The sequence below is a fragment of the Geotrypetes seraphini genome, chromosome 12 (genome assembly GCF_902459505.1).
Source record: "Geotrypetes seraphini chromosome 12, aGeoSer1.1, whole genome shotgun sequence".
Classification (NCBI taxonomy): domain Eukaryota; kingdom Metazoa; phylum Chordata; class Amphibia; order Gymnophiona; family Dermophiidae; genus Geotrypetes; species Geotrypetes seraphini.
In genome coordinates, this window is record NC_047095.1 from 45,267,840 (window position 1) to 45,293,727 (window position 25,888).

General features: G+C 41.7%; 1 protein-coding gene across 5 annotated transcripts in view; it reads left to right on the plus strand.

The window, feature by feature from the left end:
* Window positions 1-25,888, plus strand: part of WDR78 (WD repeat domain 78) — a 187,274-nt gene that overhangs the window by 109,505 nt on the left and 51,881 nt on the right. For all 5 annotated transcript variants that reach the window (XM_033915919.1, XM_033915917.1, XM_033915920.1 and 2 more), the window contains exons 5-10: window positions 7,688-7,844; window positions 8,088-8,227; window positions 13,281-13,448; window positions 16,501-16,695; window positions 23,190-23,314; window positions 24,438-24,524. In XM_033915919.1, the coding sequence (XP_033771810.1) occupies window positions 7,688-7,844; window positions 8,088-8,227; window positions 13,281-13,448; window positions 16,501-16,695; window positions 23,190-23,314; window positions 24,438-24,524 (872 nt within the window). The remainder of the gene's footprint in view (window positions 1-7,687; window positions 7,845-8,087; window positions 8,228-13,280; window positions 13,449-16,500; window positions 16,696-23,189; window positions 23,315-24,437; window positions 24,525-25,888) is intronic.

Consider the following 25,888-nt stretch of genomic DNA (forward strand, 5'->3'; position numbering starts at 1 on the left):
AATTCAAAGATCCAAAATTGTTCCCTTCGGGTTAATATGAACTCAAAGTCACCCTCACTATAGGTAAGGGGACCTGATCAATCACATGACATTTTAAGTCCCTAAATTCATGTTGATATTGAATGCAATGAAAGACCATGGGTGCAGACATTGTGCAAATGTACAATCCTAGTCCCACATTCTACTGTTATGTTCTATTAAGCATGTTTTAATGAACCTAAATGTGTGACCAACATACAAAAGGTCACAAGGGCACTAAATTATGTGATTAAGACATGCAATAAGTAAAAACAAAATCCTCAGTAAATTTTATGTGGCTACTCCAGCTCGGATCTTGATCTGTGCTTTTATCAAACATAGACTGGATCAAATGATCTTTCATGGATGCTATTTGAATACCTGATGAAAGGTAAGAATGTTCCAATGTTTTTGAAAATTCTGTGATACTTGAGTAGCCAAATCAGAACAACTTAACCCTTTCAGGACCAAGGGACATATTTGTCCCATAACTTTAAAATCCTATAAATTTTGATTGGGATAGTCTACAGTTCTAAATTTGATATGTACGGATTCCATATGATACTGCCTTTATGTAAACAAACTGGTTCCGACATTCATTCATTAGCGTCGTTGCCAGATTGACGAGAAGATTCACTTGCCACACTGTCCATAAGCCAGAAGTGTGATTTAAAAAAAAAAAAAAAAAATGATATTTCACAAAAAAGATCAATTTTTTGGCATCTGCAAGCCCTTTTTACCATAAAAATGTCGTCAAAACCACAAAAATTGGCCTACGATCCTTATGGTCCTGAAAGGGCTAAGACACAAACAAAGTATTCCATTTCTTTATCCAATACCAATGGGGGGTTTTGAGCAAACCAGGATACTTCAAAGTATATAGCAGAAGTTCAGCGCCAACTGCAGGATATTATCACTAGAGAATGACACGGGGACAAATATGTCCCCATCCCCGCAAATTTTGTTGCTGTTCCTGCCCCATTCCTATAAGCTCTGCCTTAACCGCACAAGCCTCAAACACTTATGAATTTAAAGTGTTTGAGGCTTGTGCAGATGAGGATAGAGCTTATAGGAATGGGGCAGGGGCAAGAAAAGAACTCACAGGGATGGGAAAGGAAAATGAGTTCCCTTGGAGATAGGGAAAAATTTGTCCCCATGTCATTGGATAGTGACCCTCTAAGGATCTACAATGTGCCATTATGGAGACATCAGCAATTCATGCAGGATACATTACCCAAGCTAAATCTATGATTTTTGACACCTGAACATCCTAAGATTCCTATTTAACATGGTCCCAAAAATTCATAAGAATTTTTATCAACCTCCTGGATGTCCTATAATGTCTCTAAGGGATACTGTTTTGGAGACAATCTAGATCAGGGGTCTCAAAGTCCCTCCTCGAGGGCCGGAATCCAATTGGGTTTTCAGGATTTCCCCAATGAATATGCATGAGATCTATTTGCATGCACTGCTTTCAATGCATATTCATTGGGGAAATCCTGTAAACCTGACTGGATTGCGGCCCTCAAGGAGGGACTTTGAGATCCCTGATCTAGATCAACAATGAAGAAGGAATCCAACAAGTCTGTAGTAGATGTCAAACAAAACAAAATAAAAAAGAACTGCAGAGCAGATGAAGATGCAGGCACTTTATTCAGTCAATAAATTGTTGCGTAATACAATCCAGATCATATTGCAAGAATACTTCACATTTTTAATGAAATCTTCAGTTGATATCTGGCATAACTCCAGAAATGTATTTTGTTACTTTTGGATTAGAAGTCTTATATTCTAACATTCTACCACTATCTCCCTTATTCCACCCTTCACTATAATGTGAATATATACTTAATCCTGTGCCTCCATAATATTGTGAATATATTGCTGTAACCCATTCTGGGCTCCTGGAGAGGATGGCCTATAAAACTAACTAAATAAAATAGAAAGAAATGCATTTCTTCTTGTACAGTGCAAAATATAGACAGCAGATGTAAATTCTCAAAACTGACATATTTCAATCACTAAATTGAAAATAAAATCATTTTTCCTACCTTTGTTGTCTGGTGATTTTATTTGTCTAATCATCTTTTCCCAGGCTCTGCCTGCACTTTCTTCTGTCTATGCTCGTAACTGTTTCCAGGCCCTTCTTATCCATTTGCTGTTTTTCTGTCTTTCAATTTCTGCCCTACATCCATCTTTGGTATTAACTTTTTTTTTTTTTTAAGTTTTTTATTCATTTTTCATATAACAAGTGTACAATCTAAATTCATGCAAATTCATTAAGTATACACTTGACATTCTTTCATACCTTACTGTAAATATAACATTCATTATATACTCTTTTACTATAATTTTTAAAAACAGCATATAATGCTTAATAAGTAATAATGTTTTTTTCTTTCAATCACTACATAGCCTAATGCCACACAAGCAGCGCTGTTACAAACATATTCTGAAGGTCAATGCTAAGGTTGACAAAATTTCCTTCTTTGGACCAGAAGGAGATACTGACAAACCACTGGAAGAGATTCCAAAACAACTACCCAGGAATAACACCCAAAGACCCACTCAGTGTGTGAACCAGTTGAGTGGAGTGGACTAAATGGGGGGTGGAAATGGGCCCAGAGTTTGCTCAGCAGAATTTCCCAGAATACCTCTTCCTCTCAACACACTGACATGCTACCACCACCACAAACACTAGGAACACCTCACCGAGTAGGCCAGCAATGCTTATAGACTTTATAAAACTCATTATTATATTTTCTTTCTTTGGTATTAACTTTTAACATTCAACTTTCTTCCATTTTTCTGCTTCCTTTTTTAATCTCTACTTTTCCATATCTTCTTCTCCTGTCTATCTATGTGCACCATCTCCTCTCTCTCTCTCTCTCTCTGTGCCCTTCCCTTTCTCTATATCCATGTGCACCATCTCCTCTCTCTCTCTGCCCTTTCCCTCCTCTCTATCCATGTGCTCCATCTCCTCTCTCTCTCTCTCTGCCCTTCCCCTCCTCTCTATCCATGTGCTCCATCTCCTCTCTCTCTCTCTCTCTCTCTGCCCTTCCCCTCCTCTCTATCCATGTGCTCCATCTCCTCTCTCTCTCTCTGCCCTTCCCCTCCTCTCTATCCATGTGCTCCATCTCCTCTCTCTTTCTCTCTGCTTTTTATCTCCTCTCTATCCATGTGCTCAATCTCCCCTCTCTCTCTCTCTCTGCCCTTACCCTCCTCTCTATCCATGTGCACCATCTCATCTCTCTCTGCCCTTCCCCTCCTCTCTATCCTTGTGCACCATCTCCTCTCTCGGTCCTTCCTCTCCTCTCTATCCTTGTGCACCATCTCCTCTCTCGGTCCTTCCTCTCCTCTCTATCCAAGTGCACCATCTCCTCTCTCTCTCTCTTTCTGCCCTTCCCCTCCTCTCTCTCTCTGCCCTTCCCCTCCTCTCTATTCCTGTGCACCATCTCCCCTCTCTCTCTCTGCCCTTCCTCTCCTCTCTATTCATGTGCACCATCTCCTCTCTCTTTCTCTCTCTGCCCTTCCCCTCCTCTCTATCCATGTGAACCATCTCTTCTCTCTTTCTGCCCTTCCCCTCCTCTCTATCCACGTGCACCATCTCCTCTCTCTCTGCCCTTCCCCTCCTCTCTATCCATGTGCACCATATCCCCCCTCTCTTTCTCTCTGCCTTTTATCTCCTCTCTATCCATGTGCTCAATCTCCCCTCTCTCTCTCTCTCTGCCCTTACCCTCCTCTCTATCCATGTGCACCATCTCATCTCTCTTTGCCCTTCCCCTCCTCTCTATCCATGTGCACCATCTCCTTTCTCTCTCTCTCTGCCCTTCCCCTCCTCTCTATCCTTGTGCACCATCTCCTCTCTCGGTCCTTCCTCTCCTCTCTATCCTTGTGCACCATCTCCTCTCTCGGTCCTTCCTCTCCTCTCTATCCAAGTGCACCATCTCCTCTCTCTCTCTCTCTCTCTCTGCCCTTCCCCTCCTCTCTATCCATGTGAACCATCTCCTCTCTCTCTCTCTCTTTCTGCCCTTCCCCTCCTCTCTCTCTCTGCCCTTCCCCTCCTCTCTATTCCTGTGCACCATCTCCCCTCTCTCTCTCTGCCCTTCCTCTCCTCTCTATTCATGTGCACCATCTCCTCTCTCTTTCTCTCTCTGCCCTTCCCCTCCTCTCTATCCATGTGAACCATCTCCTCTCTCTTTCTGCCCTTCCCCTCCTCTCTATCCACGTGCACCATCTCCTCTCTCTCTGCCCTTCCCCTCCTCTCTATCCTTGTGCACCATCTCCTCTCTCGGTCCTTCCTCTCCTCTCTATCCATGTGCACCATCTCCTCTCTCTCTCTCTGCCCTTCCCCTCCTCTCTATCCTTGTGCACCATCTCCTCTCTCGGTCCTTCCTATTTTTTCTATCCATGTGCACCATCTCCTCTCTCTCTCTCTCTCTGCCCTTCCCATCCTCTCTATCCTTGTGCACCATCTCCTCTCTCGGTCCTTCCTCTCCTCTCTATCCTTGTGCACCATCTCCTCTCTCTGTCCTTCCTCTCCTCTCTATCCAAGTGCACCATCTCCTCTCTCTCTCTCTCTATCCATGTGCACCATCTCCTCTCTCTCTCTTTCTGCCCTTCCCCTCCTCTATTCATGTGCACCATCTCCTCTCTCTCTCTCTCTTTCTGCCTTTCCCCTCCTCTCTATCTATGTGCACCATCTCCTCTCTCTCTCTCTCTCTCTCTCTCTCTCTCTGCCCTTCCCCTCCTCTCTATCCATGTGCACCATCTCCTCTCTCGGTCCTTCCCCTCCTCTCTATCCATGTCCACCATCTCCCCTCTCTCTCTCTCTCTCTGCCCTTCCCCTCCTCTCTATCCATGTGTACCATTTCTCTCTCTCTTGGTCCTTCCCCTCCTCTCTATCCATGTGCACCATCTCCTCCTTCTCAATTCCCTTCCCCTGCTATCCATCTTTCTTCCCACAGAGGGCTGGCATTTTCTTTTCCTTTCTCCCCATTCCCCCACCATCAGAATCTGGCACTTTTTGTTTCCAGCGCAGCAGTCCTGTACTTTTTGGAAGCTTTCCATCTGTTAAAGCTTTTTGTCCACATGGTAGGAAGTTGTAGCATAGGGAAAGCTTCTGGGGCCACCAAAGGCAGCGTGTTTACTTCATTCATGCAGCCTGAAGAGTGCAGCACTGGAAACAAAGTGACAGATTTTGACTGCTGGGCGTGATATTCTGCACATGCTCCACTGGCTGCCATTGACTCGAGGGCCTTACAATGAAGACCATTGCCCTAAACTGTACCGTTCCCTGAGGTTTTTGCAACCCAAATGCATAACCTTTCATTTCTTAGCATTAAATTTTAGCTGCCAAATTTCAGACCATTCTTCAAGCTTTGCTAGGTCCTTCATCATGTTACTCACACTATCTGGTGTGTCTAGTCTATTGCCAATTATGGTATCATCTACAAAGAGGCAAACTTTGCCTGGCAACCCTTCAGTGAAATTGCTTACAAAAAAATGTTAAAAAGAACAGGCCTAAGAACCGAACCTTGAGCCAAACCACTGGTGGATTTCCTTCATACCTTATTCAGTCAGGGTACCAGTGCCTTAATTCTGAACTAGACCTGAGTAGTGCTTCAATCTGGTCGAACATGTCATTCTGATTGACTGTCTGGAATCAATTGGTCTTTCAGGTAACGTGTTAAAATGGTTTCAGGGTTTTTTGAGCAAACGGTCATATCAAGTCTATAGTGACAATAAAAAAATCCTGTAGTTGGGTAAATTCTTGCGGAGTCCCGCAGGGCTCTCTTCTATCCTCTACATTGTTCAACATATACCTTGCCTCACTGGGGAACTTACTACAAAGCTTAAAAATTAAATTTTATATCTATGCTGATGATATCACCATAGTTATTCCACTTACTACTCTGACCTCCGAGACAAAGATTCATATATCATTCATTCTACAACAAATTGAACTATGGATGACCGACTTCAAATTGAAGCTAAACACAGACAAAACTAAATTTTTCCTGGCAAGCCCTAACGACAAAATCAAAGACTCATCGATCTCCTTGAAAGGTCAGGTTTTCCCTATTGACCATTCCATTAAAATTCTGGGAGTGACTCTGGACCGCCACCTTACTCTAAATGCTCACACAGATTTACTGGTTAGAAAATGCTTCTCGTTACTTTGGAAACTCAGAACCATCAGAAAATACTTTGATGCAGCATCTTTCCGCTTACTGGTTCAATCTTCCATCTTAAGCATGCTCGATTATTGCAACATCATTTACTTGGAATCCTTCAAAAAAAACATTCTAAGACTCAGTCATTCAAAATTTAGCAGTTTGACTGATCTTTGGGCTGAAGAAATGGGATCACATAAGCCCCTATTATCAAAAACTCCATTGGCTGTCCCTGGAGGCGCAAATTCTGTTTAAGTTCTCTTGTTTGTGTTATAAATCAGTACTTGGCCTGGCCCCCACTTACCTAGTTTCCCAATTTAATCTGGCAAGTTCTATTAGGCCCACACGAAGAATACATCTGTTCACCTACCCAACAATAAAGGCCTGCCACTATAAAAGATTCCTGCCCAGAACCCTCGCCTTCCAGGCAGGCAAATGGAACGACTGGCTGAGTAACGCTATCACGCACTCCTCAACCTACCTCAATTTTAAAAAATTGATAAAAATGAGTTTGTTCGATTGATTTGTAAACTAAGAATTTTATATCACTGCAAATTCAACCATTAATCTTAAGAACTATATAGCTTTCTACTTTTTCCATTATATAAGATTGTATAGATGTCTTTGAATTGTTCACCTCTTCGCTGATTGTCCAGCGTTTCTTGTTGTAAACCGCCTCAAACTTTTCATGGCTTTGGCGGTATATAAAAATAAAATTATTATTATTATTATTTCCTCAGAGTAATCTGCATTGACCACTACCCTCTGTCGTCTTCCACTCAATCAGTTCCTGACCCAGTCCGTCACTTTGGAGATGGACTAGATTGAGAAAAAATTGCTGGATACAAAATATTTATATAACATTTTAATTATATATCGCAATTCTATACTGTTTTAAATGATGACTACACAAACAGGAAAAAATTTATTCTCAGAGTAGTTGAGGCAGTGAATGCATCTGCAAGTCTTTGCTCTGAAAGTCTACTTTTTTGAAGCTGCGTTTAAATCCTAACCCAGCCAACATGTAAAGCACCCTTATCTGTTTGTCATTCCCTCTATAGGCACCTACCCTATCTGCCTCATGATTCCCCTTGTAAGTCCGTACCTGAGCAGTATGTATAGATTTTTCCCTTTTTGTCCTGTGTGTCTGTCATAATTAGATTGTAAGCTCTTTCAAGCAGGAACTATCTCTTGTATATTTAATGTATTTAATGTGTGCATCTGGTAACTATAGAAATAATAAATAGTAGTAGTAGTTTTGTCTCTGGCACCAGGTGCTAAAATTTAGCTGGTCAAGCACTCTTGTGCCTATAACTTTTTTCATTTCTACAGTTTAAGCCAGACTTTAGACTACATATCTTGGTTGATGAGAGATGTGAAGCCTAGTTTGCCACAATCTAATATACAGATATCAAGCTACTTAACATTTGGGACTGTTTGACTGTGTGGTACAACATCAAAACTAAGAGAGATTTTTTTAAATAATTTGACAGATATACACATAAGAAGAGAAGATTTGCGAGAATTTCCGATTGAAAGAGACTTAAATAAGGTAGTGGATGTATACCTTACAGACACAGAAATGATCTGGTTCCTGGATATGTCTCCTCTGTTTGTATCCATGGATAGTGAAGAAGCTGAAATAGTCAAGTATGAACATTTAAAATTCTGTAACATTCAAGCTTTTTCCAAGCCTGACTTTTTGTGCTTCGAAAAATGTAACTATCACTAGAATTCCTTCAGTTATTGATCTCTTTATGTGTTATGGTAATTAATGTTTATGAAGACCACTGATAATGGCAAAAATAGTAATTGTGTCATAGTTTGCATTTATTTAATCTCTGTTTGAAATGCTATCTTGTTTTTTAGTACTTGAATTTATATTTCTTATAGGCTTAAAAACCAGGCCTATGCAGATCTTTGTAGAAACAGAGCTGACAATGATCAGTACATTGCAAGAATGATGCAGACCTTTAATGGAGCAGCAAAAAATAAAGAAGTGCAATGTGATAAAATCATCATGGAAGATGCAGGTATCATCCACTTCTTTCATACAGAAAAATAGCATTGCTTATTAAAGCATAGTGGTAGAAGGAGATAATTACGCAAAATGACTCTGAACAACCAGAGAGGTAGGAAGGAAAAAACTCTTACGTGAAAAAACCTTTAAAGAAGTAGTAGAGGTGGACCAAAAGACTTCCAGTGGTCAGGTGTGACTAAATCAAATTTATTATCAAAAATTGTAGGGAATTTTTCTTTCGTACCTCTCTGGTTGTTCAGATCTATTTTGTGCAGTTTGGGAATAAACTTTTGATTTATTTACACCTGGCTGCTGGAAGTTTTTTGGTCATTTCTATGTCTTTTTCACAATGACATTGTTTTCCTCTTGACATGTTGAGATGAATGCACAGACCCAGATTCTATAAATGGTGCCTGAGGTTAGGGACCGAGATTGGCATACTTAACTGATCTAGGTACCTAACTTACCCCCCTCTTTTAATAGCGCATAGCGTGGGTTTTAGCGCCGGCAGTGGCGGTAACTGCTCCGATGCTCAAAGAATTCCTATGAGTGTTGGAGCAATAACTGCTGCTGCCAGCGCTAAAACCTGCACTATGTGTTAGTAAAAGAAGGGGCTGATTATTTAAAAAGAATAATCTGTGCCAATAATGAGGCCCTCTGTAATGTGTAATGCTACCCCTCCACCAATTCAATCCATCCTATTGCTGCAATATAATTTGCATCCTAGTATGATAGTGTCTCATTGGTTGTCTTCCTTCCACCAGAGATGCTCAGAGATGCCTATTATATCTATCTTCTCATTTAGTGTAATATATTCTGTCTAGTTTCTTAGGCTTCTAGCATTTGCAGACAGGCATTTCATACAGTGCAAAAGACTAAATAGCCCCCATCTCGCTGCTGGAATTCTTCCTGTATCTTATTATTGATAATTTCTTAATTAAGTTGCTAAGGAAGTTGGAAAATGTAATTGAAAGTCCCCTAAGATTGTTAGCTACATGTTAAGCTATGCAATATTTAGTTTTTATTATTATTAATAATTTTAGTAGTAGGCTCCTCTCTATGAATCTTAAGTAGACTATATTTCTAAGAGCTAATTTCTGACTAATAGAGATGCCCTAGTTAAATTTATAGCCTCCTACTTGGTTGTAGGGCCTATAAATCGGAGATCAGGCTAAGGATAGGTAGGAGTTGGGGTGGATGGGAAGAAATTGAACTCTAAACTGAGTCTTCCCATGCCTATTAGCTGTGTTTTATACTGATACTATAGTAACTTTAAAATAGCCCCCTTAAATGCTAGGCTAGGCAACTGTAATAGCAACTTTATATGCTAAGAAAAACTATCCCTTAAACTTCTTTGCTGAGTGAGCAGAGTACTTAAAATAAAATCCCTGAGCTTACCCAAGTTTCCACAAGTTTAAAACAATTTCTTACCAGTGAAGATCTCTCCCACTTGAAGTCCTCTTGTGGCACCGCTTCCTTTTGAGGGTAAGCACTGATGGATCTGATGGCCACAGCAGATAATTCTCAGGTTCTTCAAAGTTTCAGTCAGAGGGTATTGACGCATTGATTCAGCCATGGCCACGTCAGCTTCCCTAGGTGTAGCATTTCTACCTCCCTCAAGATATATATATATATGGGGGAAGAGTAGCTGGACCCACAGGAGAGGGGGGAAAAAGAGAGGGGAATAAGTCCATCTCCTTGCCAGTTCTTGGAGACGCCAAAGATGATAGAAATATGTTGGCAGATAAAGACCAAATAGCCCATCCAGTCTGCCCGTCTGCAGTAACCATTATCTCTTCCACTCTCTAAGAAATCCCACATGCCTAGCCCATGCTTTCTTGAATTCAGACACTGTCTCTGTCTCCACCACCCCTTCCGGGAGACTTTTCTTCGCATCTACTATCCTTTCTGTGAAAAAGTATTTCCTTGTATTACCTCTTAACTTCATCTTATGCCGTCTCATGCCAGAACTTCCTTTCAAATGAAAGAGACTCAACTCATGCACATTTGCGCCACGTAGGTATTTATTTTTTAAAATTTTCTTTTTTTTATAATTGTTTATTTAAAGTGAAATTCAATACAACAATACACCAGGCACCACAAACATTTCACAATATCCCCCCCCAAATGTGACAACCCAGTGATGCCACAAACCTATACAGGGTCACTAATAAAAAATTTGAAAACCCCAGAAACCCCCCCCCACCTCCATGCAAGAAAAGTATAAACATTCAAACACAAGAAGGATAACCTAAACTTTAGAAACACTGTATAATCAATATAGACAGGACAAGAGTGTTCAGTGTCCTATTTACCACCTCTCATTCCCAAAGGTCACCCATAGAGCCCTATAAGCTGTCCCCCAAGCCAGACAAACCCTCCTCTAATTCCAAATAACATCCCCATATGTTCTAAAAATGCTGCCACTTATGTGCCAGCAGGGCAGTCAACCTATAGTGATGACACACTCCCCCAAGCAATCCCGCATTTGCTGAAGATAGGGCAAAACAGATTGTTTCCAGTGTTGAGCCAGCACCAATCTGGCAGCCACTAAAGCCAAGGTAAGTAATTTGTCTTGATCATCCATTAAGCCCTCCACCCACAGCCCCAATAGAGCTACCATGGCATTCTGATCCACATAAACACCTGGTCCCAATATACACCCACCACCCGACACTCCCACCACATGTGAAAGAAGGTACCCCTATTGCCACACCCACGCCAACAGGCATCAGTCGAGGACCGAGTTATCTTCTGATAAAGCACAGGAGACAGATACCACCTAGTTAACAACTTCACAGCATTCTCCACTAGCACGAGTGCATAAGCGATATGCTGGAGATGATAAGATAACTCCCCCCACTCCTGTTCTGTAAATACATGGTGTAAATCAACCTCCTAGGCCAACATATGGGACATTTTTGGGCTATGTGCTCTTTTCACAAGTTTATACAAAAAAGAAATACATCCCCTCTTAACTGGAAGCCCCAAAAGTTCCTCAAACGGGGTGATCATAAAACCCTGGAACTGACCCATCCGATGTTGTTGCAGATAATCCTTAACCTGTATATAAAGAAACAAGTCCCCAGAAGTCAAACGGAACTGCTCCCTAAGTTCAGAAAATTCTTTAATCCGAGTTCCCTCTAGAAATTGCCCAAAACAACACAAACCCATACGTGCCCATTTCTGAAAAATCTCACTCCCCCTCTACCAGGCTGAAAATCAGGTGAATGCAGCAATGGTAGAGAAGATCCCCCCCCCCCTCGCTGTCCCAAAAGACGAACCCTCACCTCCCTCCAGATCCGCAGAGTAAGTTGAATAAACGGGTTAGATATAGAACCCGATCTCCCTGTTCTGCAACCCCACCCAGGGCAGTATCGTAAATCCTTAACATCTCTACAGATCGGGAAACCTCCCTGCTCCATCTGCACCCACAATTTAGGATGGTCAACATGCCACTCCACAATAGCTCGAAATTGCGTCGCCCTATAGTAAGAGTACAGATTAGCTACCCCCAATCCGCCCTCCAACCGACCACAGAACATGGTTGCTTGCGTCACCCAGGGCCGCTTACCCCCCCCTCAAGAAAATGAAAAAAACAACCATGCCACTTCAAAAACAGGCCGTTGGGATATGAATATGGAGGACCTGAAATAAATAAAGGAGGCGGGTCGACACCATCATCCTAAGTGCCTCCATACACCCCCACCAGGAGAGATATAGTTTGTCCCACCGGCCCAAATTATGGTAAATGGAAGTAACCAATGGTGTATAGTTAACAGCAAATAACTGGGACCAATCTGCCCTCAATTGTATACCCAAATAGCATATAGGCCCCTTCACCCACCGAAAAGGCAACTGTTGCTGTAATCCCAGAATCTCCAACTCCAGCACAGACAGATTCAAAATTTCCGTCTTGGAAAGATTCGCCCGAAACCCTAACAGGGCCCCCATAGGTGCTCATATGTGCCTGCAGGCCCTGTGAAGACTCCATAGACCCCTCTTATTAAGGCTAAGTATCTTAATAAAAAATTTAGCCTGTGACTTAACCTGTGTTTTAGATTTCAACCCCATATGTGATTGAGTTTGACACCCCTGCCATAAGGCCTCTGTCCTTCCCAGCCCCCTCCCAGCCCATGCAGCATCTGTCCTTCTTGCTTTCCCAACCGCCCTCCCCCTGCATGTCCTCTCTTTCCTAACCCCAGCCCTCCCCTCTCAGCTGGATCCTACAGTACGACAGTCCCCAGTTCCCGACTCCCCCACCTACCACCTCCCCGCTGCTGAAATTTAAAACCTTCGGGCAGCTGATGCAAAGCCAGCCTCCCGCCGTCAGCCTGTCCTGGAAGTGTTCTTTCTGCAGCACTTCCTCTTCCCGCGTAGGTAGGACACTGTAGAAAGAACACTTCCGGGACAGGCCGACCGCAGGAGGCTGGTTTTGCATTGGCTGCCCGAAGATTTTAAATTTCAGTGGCGGGGAGGTGATAGGTGGGGGAGTCGGGACTCAAGGAGGTTCCTGGAGAGTGTAGTGTCAGGCACACAGTAACGGCGGGCCGCATAAAACAGCCAGGTGGGCTGGATTCAGCCCATGTGCCTTGTGTTTGACACATGTGGTTTTTAGGGGGTTAAGGGAGGGATCTAGATTTTCTTTGTTACAAAGTAAAGCTGAGGCCCTGTTGGCTGCTCAGTGCCCTGAATAAAGCCAGTGCTTAAAGCATTTATTTTGTCTCCATCTGCTGGTAGAGGAATGTAATCCATTTATCTGGACTGGGTCTGGTAGTATTCAAGGAAAGAAAATTTGCAGGTAAGAACACATTTTCTCATAGAGTCCCTGTTCCAAAATTACCTCATAGTTTTAGACCATGCCCCCCTCCTCACTAACAACTCTTTAATTGTGATAGTATAGTACATTCTTTTAGGTGTCGGAAAATCCTTGTGTGCGGATTCAGCCATTCTACCTAAATAACTATTTTTTAAATATCATATATATAATTTTTTTTCCAGGTTAAGTTTTTGAAAATTTGCCTAATAGAGTATTTCAGTAACAGTTGTGTGTATAAATGTTTTAGCTGCAATTGCTACTTCCTGGGACCTATTTGATTCATTCAACATAGTGGAAGAAACAGACGCAGAAGCACTTGAAAGACATAGCACAGCAACAAGTCTGATTAGCAGTAAATCGAACGTAAGCAAAGACTATGAAGGAACCATGTCTTTGAGTTCAATGGGGAGAGATGGTAAGGTTTAATTTTTTTGTTACTTACATTATATACTAGGGAGATTCAAATTACCCAACAGTGATAAATTAACAGTTCTATCACTGATCACCTTACATAGATAATAATAAATATAATAAATATATATAATAAAATTACACTATCAAACTGGCTTCAAAAAGTGCTATTAAGTGAATGCTCAGACCCACAACCTGAACTCTAGTGATTTTTCACGGAGCCAGTTGCAAATGAGACCATCATAGCATGTTCACTGTTTCTGCCACCTGCTTCCCATTGCACCTAAAAACTCTACATAGATAAGAAGATTGTTACTTATCTATATTGCATGGTGGCAAAAATTCAGCTCTGCAACTGCTCCGGGTATATTCTTAAATTCTAAACTGCTGTCATACTCTCTCTGACCCCAGAGTCAGGGTTAGAGAGAGTATGACTGCAGTTTATGAGGTAGTCATATGTGGGATGATATTACATCTGAAGTCCTCATTGGAAGATATAAATGTCAGCTTTTCCTTATTATGACTGGGGTAGCTATGCAAATGGTTACTCGTAAATGGAAGAACTGGGATTGTCTTAGCTTTACTTTTTGGTGGGTGAATTTATGCTTAAGTTGTAGGTATGAGAAGATGAATGCAGATATGCTGGGGCATACTAAGAGATTCAAGTTAATTTGGGGCCCATTGACATCTTTTGCAGATTCATTATAGTTGTCCTTTACCTTTATTATCTTTTTTAGCACACACATCCAGGGGGAGGGAGGGAGGGCGGGAGGGGGATATTTCTTTTGTATGGTTCTATTCCCTTATAAAAATGTTGGTTGGGTGGGGGGATTTTACTGTTGTATGGATACTGATTGATTGAAAGTGCATATATGATTACTATTATTTGCATAGATATTGTATTGCATTTTTGTTAGCTTTGAAAACTCAATAAAGATTTTTTTAAATAATCACAGGATATATGGATATATGGATCAATTCAAAAAGATTTGGGGACCATTAACAAAATATTGTAATAATTGAATTTCATTTTCCCATAATAAGAAAATAGTTAAAGAAGAAAGGGAGGGAGGGGATATGGGAGGGGGGTTTATACTCTTTATTATAAATTATAAATAAAATATTATTAATAGATGGTATTCTTACATGAAAACAATGTAATAAAGGGAAGGGAAAAAGGTTAATAATTTAAAAAATAATTGATAAAATCATTACAATATATATGTTGTATAATTTTATAAGAAAAATAATTACAGTTATATGATATATAAAATCATAAGAAATATAAGATAAGAAATGTTATGTATAAAATACATTATAGAAATATCAAGTGTATTATTAAGATAATTGTATGAAAATTTATGACACTTGTTGTTAAATGAAAAAAAAAATCAATAAAAAAAACTTAAACGAAAAAAAAATAATCACAGCTCTGATGTGGCTAGTGGACTCCCAGCATTCCCCATCCACCATCTCTCCACTCTCTGACCCTTCCTCCCCAGGTGATCAGGATCTCAACTCTACCTGCCCACCACACCTCTCTCTAAACCTTTTAGTTCCTCGCCAGCAGTAAGCAGCAACTCTTATCCAGCCCCAAGCTTTCCCTCTGATGCAAGTTCCTGTTTCCACAAAAAACCATGTCAACCCTCTCCATCCTCCCATTCTCCAAACAGATGCCCATCCCTGGAGGACCCACCATCAAAGGCTCTGAAAAATACAGATCTTTCACAACACATATTATATATACTGTATACTTGATTTTCATTGTATGTTGCGTTGGCCTATTTTTGGGGATAAAGCAGATTGTACATGCTGAGATTAGATTAATTATAATATTATGCTGAGATTAGATTAATTATCTTAAATAATAAAATGCTAGCCGCGCATGCGCACTTGCCTCGCGTGTTCCCTGATTCCTTTTCTGTCGGGATGTGGCAAGACAAGTGCGCATGCACGCTTATTACGTCACTGACGGAGAGCAGCGAATGCAGGAAGCGGAGTGGCCAGGTAAACAAAAAAAAAAACCAACTGAGCGAGCCGGGCCGCTGAGAAAGCGCGGGAGACCTGGCCCGGGCTGCGAATGGGTAAGGAGCTGGGGCAGTGAGCCTTCCCTGCGGCTGAAATGGAGCCTGGCCACCCTCCGCGACAGACCACAGGAGTCCGAGTCCTTTTCCGCGGACCCGACTACCTTGGCGATTCAAGCAGCGTGTGCACCAGTCTTCACACGCTGCTTCGGGCCCTTCTACTTCCCTGATTTTCTCTGCCGCGTCTCTGATGATGTCATCAGGGACGTGCCAGAGTAAATCAGGGGCGCAAGGACTCTGGGGAGAATGGCAGACACCGGCCCTGTACTAACTCCCGTGGACAGGAGGAGCAGGAAGGGGTGCTGATGGACAGGGGGGGGGAAATGAAGGGAGGCCTATTGCTGGACAGAGGGAGCAGGAAGAGGTGATGATGGATGGGGGGAAAGGAAGGGAGGCTTACTGCTGGACAGGGGGAGCAGGAAGAGGTGCTGATGGACAGGGGGGAGGTAAAACAAAGGGAGAAGGGATGCTGCTGGATAAGGGGAGCAGTGAAGGGGTGGTGGTGGACACAGGGGAGGTAAAAATAAGGGAGAATGGACAGGAAAAAGCGGCTAAGGAGACAGAGAGAGAAAGAAATAAAGACAGACACACATATATTCTAGCACCCGTTAATGTAACGGGCTATAAAGCTAGTAATATTATATACCAAGCAAGTCATCTACAAAAACAGCATAATATTTGCTAGAATTAATTTTGAATGAAGCAAAAGCCTAAAGTTACCTTTTTAATTTATTCTTCTTTCATTTTTACTCACTGTAATGCCTTTTAAATGAACGAATTTTATATTTATTGAATTGTAATTGTATTACTATGCTATTCTCGTTGTACATTTGTTTACTGGCATCAATATTAATTAACTTGTTCATCGTCAAGCAATAATACTAGGAATATTTTTTGTGTAATTTCGAATATTCTGTTGGTAGTTAGAAACAAACAAAAATTTTCATGGGCCAATTATTTTTTTATTCACAGATAGTTATTCAAGTTCTATCATGGATGTAGAAAAAATTATTCTAACTCGAAGAACAGAAGATGTACATCAAGATACTGAAAAAATACTGAAATCTCAAAAATTTCATCAAGATTTATTTTTCATGGAGAGAGTTATTATAGAAAATATTTTTCAGTCAAAGTTGGCAGCATATCGGCAATTACCCATTCTGGAAGGTATATTTGTAGCTATAGATGCACTTACTGAACTGGGGATGCTAGGCAATTCTATAACTGGGTGCATGGATTTATGTGCGCCTTGTGTGGGTAAGTGCACTATGTGGTAATTTATAAAGGTGTATGTAACTGCTTTAACATGTAACTTCTTGGGGATGTACATGGATAGAGCATGGGTGGGTCATGGGTATGTCAACTTATAGTAGTATTTATTTGTAGTGCAAAGGGCAAATGATTCCAGACGATAGATTTTATACTCTTGGTTGTGAATTGCTTGCAGAAGGATGCTAATCATACCCTTTGGGTCTGCCTCCTTCCCCAGTGGACTGTACTACAATCTTCAGTTTTTCTTTCTGCAAGCGAATTGAGAAGTGTCTCTGATCTGCTCTGTTTAATTTTTATTATTTTGGGGGTTTTATTTTTCTTTGTCTTTTTAGGCTTTGGTGCCCCCAATTTGGGGTCAGTTTTGCCTGGGAGAGGATGTAGACTCCCTGAGAGCAGTCTGCTGCTAGCAGGGCAACCCTCAGGTATACCTATGTAGCCAGCCTGTACTAACAGTTTGGGGAGCTTGGGGTTTGTTTCCCTTGGCTAGCTCACACCCTGATTTATTAGGTGCTTGAGTGCATGCTGCTTAGCCCCAGGGAAAATCCTTTGGGCTTAAGGATTCAGCTGCAATTTTTTTCCCGTCCCTGTCATGGTGCACAGTCTAGTGGGGGGTCTGAGGTCTTAGTCAGGCTTGGCCCAACTGGCAGTTTGAAGGGCTGACATAGGCAGGCGCCTGCTGAAAGTAAAGGACACACAGGCAAATTTTAGAGTCTCATATTGGAAGATTTTATTTGATTTTCCAACATCTCAAGTTACCTGTGGAGTTGGAGCTATCCTTCACTCCAGATGCCCCTACCTGCTGCAATCCCCCAATCTGAGACTCTATTTTCTTTAAGGAAACGGCAAAAGAAGAAATCCTGTGGCCAATGTTCTCTATGTTAGAAACCACATCTTGAATGAAATCATAGAGCTGACATACTGAACCATGCAAATGCCACAGGAGGCTGCTGGATTTTATCCACGGGGAAAAAGGGCTTGCTAGAATGATGGCAACAAACCATCCACTGTTGGTAAAAAGTAAGTCCTGGGTCACCACAGCCATTAGATGCCCTAATCACAAGGTACTACTCCTCAACTCCTGCTGGGATTAATAATATTTTCAAGGACTATAATCAAAAGCTCTACACTAAACCATCAGAGGATTCTCTTGATAGTGAGACTTAACCTGGAAAGTATGCCCCTTCCCTGCATACCTGAAAAGGATAAACATCCGTCCACATCTCAGTGGAGGAATTGAACCTTGCTATCCAGCAAAGTGCTCTCTTTAAGACATCGGGCTCAGATGACTTTAGGGCCAAATTTTACAAAATCTTAGACTGTGATTACATATATGTTGTAGATATAGGCATCTTGCCAAATTCCCTTCAGTTTGCTGAAATTATAGTACTTCTGAAGCCTGGGAAGGACCCTTTATAGCCTGCCTTTTATCGCTCAATATCTTTGATAAATGTAGAGGCAAAACTTTGTGAAACTTCTAGCTAATCGGTTGGCACATGTTCATTCCTCTTTAATTGCAGAACCTCATGTTGGTTTTATCAGAGGGATGTACAGATATCAAAAATAAGGTCTATTTTGGCCTCCCTGGAAGATGTAGAGTGGTGTGAAGTGCCTTCTCTACTTCTCAGTTTTGATGCTGACAAGGCCTTTGAACTTTGGTCCTGGGACTTTGTGTTTTGGACTCTTAGGAAATATGGCATAGTTGGGTATTTCAGGCATTGTATTCTGCTCCCCAGGCTAGGATTTAGGTGAATGGTATGCAATTTAGTTCTTTATACAGAGAGGCACTCATCAAGGATGCCCTCTTTCTCCCTTATTTGTTTTGACTCTAGATCCCCTCATAAGAGAAATCTTGGGGAACCTGGAAATTAAAGGGATGTGCCTTAAACAGCAGGAATTTAACATTTTGACCTTTCCTAATGACCTCCTACTGTGTGTCTTGGAGCCTCAAGCATCTTTACAGGCCCTAATGGACAGCTTTGAGGAATACAGAGACTTTTCAGCTTAATCTGAATAAATCATTGGCCTTAGCTACCACTGACAAAGTGCAAAGAGATTAGAGGGAACCATTTCCCTTCAATGGACTGCTTTATCTTTGCCCTACTTTGGAATATAGTTAACTAATGCTACTTCCACTCTACTGTATATTAAGGTGACTTTCTATTTTATGAGAAAATCTTTTTTATTGTGCAACCAAACAAAGAAATAGCCGCAATACAGCAATGCCAGCAATATTCAGTTTCTAATACAAACATCGTATTCGTATAACCACATTGATGGTACTTTTGGAGCATAAAAAGTTTTTCTCCCCAAGTAAAAGTCACCCCCTTCACCCCCTCCCCCATTATGCTTTGTTGCATCATCTTAAGCTATTACCATTCAGGTCCACCTAATTAAACAAGTCAACATTGGCCAACAGAATCATTCAACAGTGCAGTATCCAACTTCTAGCTTCCCCTGAGTGGCAGAGAAAGCCCTAAAGCAGCCTCCTACCACTCAGCTGTTGGGTCTTTTTTCTTTTTTTGTTATTTTTAATGATACAAATGTTGTGCATGTGTTACATACAATATCTACCCCATTAAAAAATGCTATGCCAAGCTGTGCAGACCCACCCCCTCACCGATGACCTACCCCAAAAACAGAATACAGGCAGAACGGATGCCCACTTCCTCCTGCCATCATGGAAACGCTCCCACCATGATACCCTCTCGCCTGCCACTTCAGGGCCTCCTCCCCTCTTCCACTCCCCTTTCTAAAAAAAAACTTGAGGATGCTCACTCCCTCCTGCCACTAGATGCCCACCAGTCCCCCGAATGCCCCAATACCACCCTGAAACTCACCCATACCTGGAAATTGGTTGACAGCAGGAGGGATGCCCAGTTTCTCCTGCTCCTCTGGCCTGCTACTGCAAAATAGCAGACCTTTCCCTTCCTGGTGAATCCTGGGATACACAGGGAGGGGCTTAAGGTCCTGATTGGCTCAGACACCTAAGCCCCCCCCTATGGGAGGTCATCGGGGAGGGCTGTCATTGGTGGGGGGGACACCAGCACGACATTGTTTTTTATGGGCCAGATATTGTGTGTGTGTTAAACATACACACAACATCTGTGCCCATAGGAAAACATGAAAAAAACCAGGCAGACCTGTCGGTAACACAGTTGCTAGACCTGCTTTCGTTCAGCCCTTGCCATCTCACGAGCTCCTTTGTTACCCTCCGTTGGTCGGGTCATCCGTCGGATAGCGACGCATCCCAGCTTCGTGATTCAATTTGATCCGGACTAGCCTCGTCGCCTCGTGGTTTGTGAATCTCATCAGTCTTCAGTGGGACAGGAAGCTCAATCTCCCTCTCCCTGGCAATCCACTGTGCTTTGGTCTTCCGGAATGGCTCTTGAACACTCAGCTTTGTTGAAGCACGATTCTTCAGATGTAATCCTCTTGATGCTTTTGCGGTCACAGAAACTCTCTACTATGACTTCTTAAGCCAAAGTTTGAAAGGCTTCAGTGGTGTGCTAAGGACCAGGTGAAGCGTGAGGAGGCTTCCATTTTGGTGGTCCTGGCTTTTCTTCCAGTGGGCCTAGAGAAGGGTTTAACAGTGGCCTCCCTTAAAGTTCAGGTTGCAAGCCTTTCGTGCTTCAGAGTACACAGAGGTTCTAGTTCACTTACTGCTCATTCAGATGTGACCAGATTTATGAGAGACCTCCCTTGTGTCCTCCTTTTCCTTCGTGGAATTTTAACATCGTTCTTCAGGGCCTTGGGGAAGCCCCATTCAAGCCACTGAAGGATGCTACTCTTCTGGATCTGACGATCAAACGTCTCCAAATTATTCAAAATGTCTCTATTAAACTTATAACTAACTCTAGAAAGTTTGATCATGTTACTCCTCTTTTAAAAGAAGCACATTGGCTCCCAGTGACTCATCGAATAACATATAAACTCTGTCTGCTCACTTTTAAGTCTTTACTCAATAAAACTCCAGCTTTTATATATAAATTATTAATCCCATACAATCCAAGTAGAACATTAAGGTCTAATGAGCAAAATCTACTAACCATTCCCTCACTTAAGATCATTAATACAAGACGGCAATTTATCTTTTCAGTAACTGCTCCACAGATCCGGAACGCCCTCCCAATCTTTCTACGAAATGAGCATGATCTGGGAAAATTTAAAAGTAATCTAAAAACATTTCTTTTTAAAGATGCCTTTGGCATTTGATCTATTAATTTTTAGACTGTTGTTTTAAATATTATATTCTATTGTTATATGCCCTCCCAATGTTTTTTTCCTTTTTTGTTTTACTTTTCTATCATGAATTGTATTTCACATCACCTTTTTTACCTTATGTTACGAATATGTTGAACCATTTTTAATATTATGTCATTATTTAAAGTTTGATTTGTATTGTATGTTAAACCATTTTTAAAATTATGTCATTATTTAAAGTTTGTATTGTATTGTTTCCCATTGAATGTATTTTAAATTGTACATCGCTTTGAATTATGATTAAGCGATTAATCAAAAAATCATTAAACTTGAAACTTGAACGATCAAGACTGTCTTTCTGGTTGCCATTGTCTCGACACGGTGAATTTGGAATTTTGACTCTTTCCTGCAGGGAACCCTTTCTCCGTATTATGGACGTAGGAATTGTTCTCTGTACTTTACCTTCCTTTCTACCGAAGGTGGTTTCTACCTTCCATGTCAACCAGGAGGTTAATTTGCCTGCATTTCATTCCACAGGATCGGAGCTTCTTTTTGCTTGAAAATTGATCAAGGAATACAGGGTAGAAAACTCTGTGAGGCTCTAAAAGAAAATTTATTGGGAGTGCAGGGTGGGTTCTAGGAGGCTTTTATTTATTTATTTTTTTTAAGAGATCAGGGACTGGTTTTTTTCTGATTGTTGGCCTTGCTGTTTAAAAACAGGGTGGATTTATCTTGGAACCCACTATCTGTGCTGCTAGGGCTGAAAACATGCAGTATTTGAAGCTGCAGCAGAGCAATAATCTACAGTAGTATTCATAAACTTTAATACTGTAGTAAATTTCCCTGCAGTAAAATAGGACACAAAGGGGTCCGATGCACAAAGCATTACAGTGGCTTCAACCTAGTTTTACTGGCTGAGCAAATGGTTTCAATGTGGATATTAATTTGTGCGGAAACTATTACCACAAACCATACATTAAAACATGGTTAATTTGGTCATTAGGTATTCCACAGCCATGCTTTTAAAAAAAAAAGTTTACCCACACGTTATGCAAGGAAAATTGTGCCAAGTCCAGGGGAACCTAGAAAGACTGATTGAGAAGCAGATGTCTAGTAGCATTCTTTTCTTTCCCTCTAAGCTGACTATTCTGCCCTGGACTGTCTCCTGCATTGGCTCCTAGCCACCTCCCTCCTTCTCTCCAATCCAACCCTGTCAAAACACCACCTCCACATCCCCAGCTTAAAAATTCCTTAGTAGGTCCCCAATCTCTTCTCTCCCTCTTCCAGATATTAAAAAAATGTTCTGGTGGTCTAGCGGCTGCCTCCCCTCCCCTATTCCTCCCTCCCACCCATGCATTCCCTGGTAGTGCTCTCCCCCTCACCATGTCCCTCCCCAAATTCCTGGTAGTCTAGTAAGCTCTCCACCCACCCTGGGACCCCAAGCCGAAGCCCCCGACCCTAGATCTTGAACAAGGCAGGAGCAATGTTCACTTGTCCTGCCTCTGGTGCGATCGTCTTCAAATTGGTGGCACCCTGCTCATCTTGGTGCATCCTGAGATGCACTGGGCAGGCTTTGTGTCCTCTGAGATACGGAACGCCTGCCTCATTTGAGGTATAGGATCAGGGGGCTACACTTGGGATAGTGGGGTAAGTGGGAGGTGTTCTGCTAGATTACCAGGCAATTGGTGGGAGTGAGGGAGGCTGGGGCCCACTTGACTACCATGGCATTTTTAAAAATGATTCATCAATTTTTATTGACCTGCAGCTGGTAACCAACAAAACGGCATTTTTTTTATTTTATTTTTTTTTTTTAATAAAAGAAGGGGGTGGGGTCAAGTATATGAAGATGGGATGGCTGCTGCTAGATATCAGGGATATGTTTTTGGGGTCAGGAAGAGATGTGGAGTTAGGGGCTGATGAATGTTGTGTCAATGCATTAGCCAGTCACAGCTCAGGCACTCGTGATTTTAATGTGGCAATAATTAACATACTTATTGATTAGATCACAGCATTTTGGTGGCACTAATTTGGCGGTAAAGTGAAGACTACTGCAAGGCTTTGTGCCTCAGTGTTAGTAAAATGGTGTCCACAGTATGTTAGTCTGCATTAGAAAAAAAAAGGCACTTTTTTACACTGTGCTTACTGTTTATAGAATTATAACAATAATTTGCAGTTCCATTTGCTTTTAGAACAAGTGGCTGCTGAAGAAAGCACTGACACAGTGATATCAAGCTTGGATCGTCTGTGGTCTTTCACATGCGATTTGACAAAAGGGCACAACGTGAGCAGCACTGCGTGGAACAAAATGAACCCAGTTAGTTCTCAAATAACTGTTTTCAATCTTAATTCTCTGGTTGGATAATTCAGAAGATAAAAGAATAGGTTGCACTTAGATTAGTAATGTGACAACAAAATGCTTATATTGTAATTAAGTCTTTACTGGTAATACTTGTACCTATCAACTTGTGTTTCATACCATTCATACACAGGTTGGACACATGAAAGTGATAAATACAATATTCAGCCAACTAATTTAAACCTATTTATATAATAAACAAAGGTCACTATAATAGAGCTTGGCATCTGTGAGTCTAGCAGCTAGACTCTAGCTTTCTCCGAAGACAAGCAGGCATAATAGTCGCACATGTGGGTGCATCATTCATGGAACCTGGTACAGACACTATCAAGTGCACTGTTACTTTAAATCTTTAGGCAGTGCCCATACCGCGCATATGCCAGTACCGACATCAGCTCATGGGACCATCAGTTTTTCATTTTCCATGGAGCAGAGCTCTCTTCAGTTTTAGTATGTGAAATAATTTTTGTCTGCTTGTTGCAGCACCAGTGTGTTTAAAGGCAGCCTGTAGCTAGGAAGTTCCATCTGTGAGAATTCCCTACTTGCCCTCTATGAAAACAATTACCTATACTGGATATGTTTGAGGACAGTAGAATATAAACCCTCCCGCATTCCCAAAGAGTTGCATTCTAATGAAGCTTGTAATGGGCTGACATAATCTTGCCTGACAGTGGCAGGCGAAAAGAGGCATTCATTTATGGTTGGCCAATATCAAGTACTGTTTTCGGTGCTGACTAGAGTTCCCATACAGGGCTTGTGTGAAGATTTATATATTGCTTACCTCAGAGAGCACCTGCCACAGGCAAATAATCATGTTTTACTGTCTCATTTCCTGTTAAGGAGGCTGTCAATTGGCTTGATTGTACAGCATATACTGTAACTTTTAAATTTTATAAAGCATTTTCCACATGAAAGCATATTTTATTCACAAAAGGGTGCTCTTATAAAATTGCATGGGAGTACACATACTGTTTATAAAAATATGCATTTAATAATTTATTACACATTAAATATGCTTTGAAATGCCTAACCTTCTGCATACATTCTAATCTTACTTCAGATTTATCATTCTTATTTTCAGGATCTTTTGGCTGTTGGTTATGGCCAGTTTGAGTTTACTGATCAGAGAGGAGGGCTTGCTTGCTGCTGGTCACTAAAAAACACTATGGTAATACATAAGGAAATGTAATCTTAGCTGTATTAATATATCTTTCTTCATATCTGTTCTAACCAAATATTAAAGAAAAAAATGTGGGTGCTTCAATGCCTTGCCGACCCCTCCCCCACATGAGAAAAAATTGGCTGGAGGGATGCCCACTCCCTTCTGCCATGAGGCCTCCCAAGCCAGGCGCCATCCATGAGCCATCCCCTCCCCTCACTCAAAAGACAGAAGGAATGCCCACTCTCTCTTGCCACCTGATGCTCGCCCAAACCCCCCCTCCCCCCGGTACTTTTTTTAGAAGTTGAGCTCCCCTCACTATGTATCCCGAGATGCAGAGGGAGGAACCTAAGGCCCTGATTGGCTCAGATTCTTAACGCCCCTCCCCATGCATCACATGATGCACCAAGGAGGGAAGGCCTGCCATTTTGGATCAGTGGGCCTTGGAGGTGGAGGGACTGTGCTTCCCTCCTATTTCCAACTTTTGAAAAAGATACCAGGGGTGTGTTCGGGGGAGTATCTTGTGGCAGGAGGAAGTGGGCATCTCTCCTGCCTTTTATTGGGGGTGGGCAAGGGGAAGAGGGGAGGATAGGGGATGATTTTGCAGGAGGAGCTGTGTGCAGGGGGGGCCTCCATTTCCTGGAGGGAGCGGACATCCATCCTGCCAATTTTTTTCTCACATGGGTGGAGGGTCGGCAAGGCAAGAGGGAGTGGGCATCCCTCCTTCCAATTTTTGCTGGGTTTCAGCCTCCGGTGCCTGTTTGTCAGAGAGCTGTCATCGGGGGGTAGGGTTTTTGGTTTTTTTTTAAAAATGGGGCAAATATTGTGCATGCACATCTGTGCCCATTAAAAAAAAAGTGCCGTGAAGGCAGGTAAGCAACTGGTCTTGACCAGTAACTTTTTTTTTTAATCGCATTTTTTTGTACATCACCAAGCAATGTTAGTGCATCAGTTACTTGGGTAGTTTGCATGGGGTTTTAATACTAAGTAGCTAATTTGCATGGCCGGATTGGAAAATGGGCAATTGAGGGGAAATACATGGTGAGCTATTTTGTGCGATTTAGGCCAAAGTATGACTATTCTTGTTTTTATAAGCGGTCACACCAAAAATTCGATGTTTAACTCGGTACTTATGCTAGCATTCTTTAACACATGTACCATTATAGAATACTACTATATTGCATAATTGCTGTTTGTGTTAGAATTTTATAAAAACAAATGTGTGTCTACATAACTTTTTAAACCAAGTGCTCTGTTTTAAAATTGCCCTCATAATGCTATTCTACATACTTAAATTGTTGGAGCATGTGTAAATGTCTGCACCTATAAACAAACCAATTTTCTGGACGTGTCCAGGGACTTTTTAGGCCTCT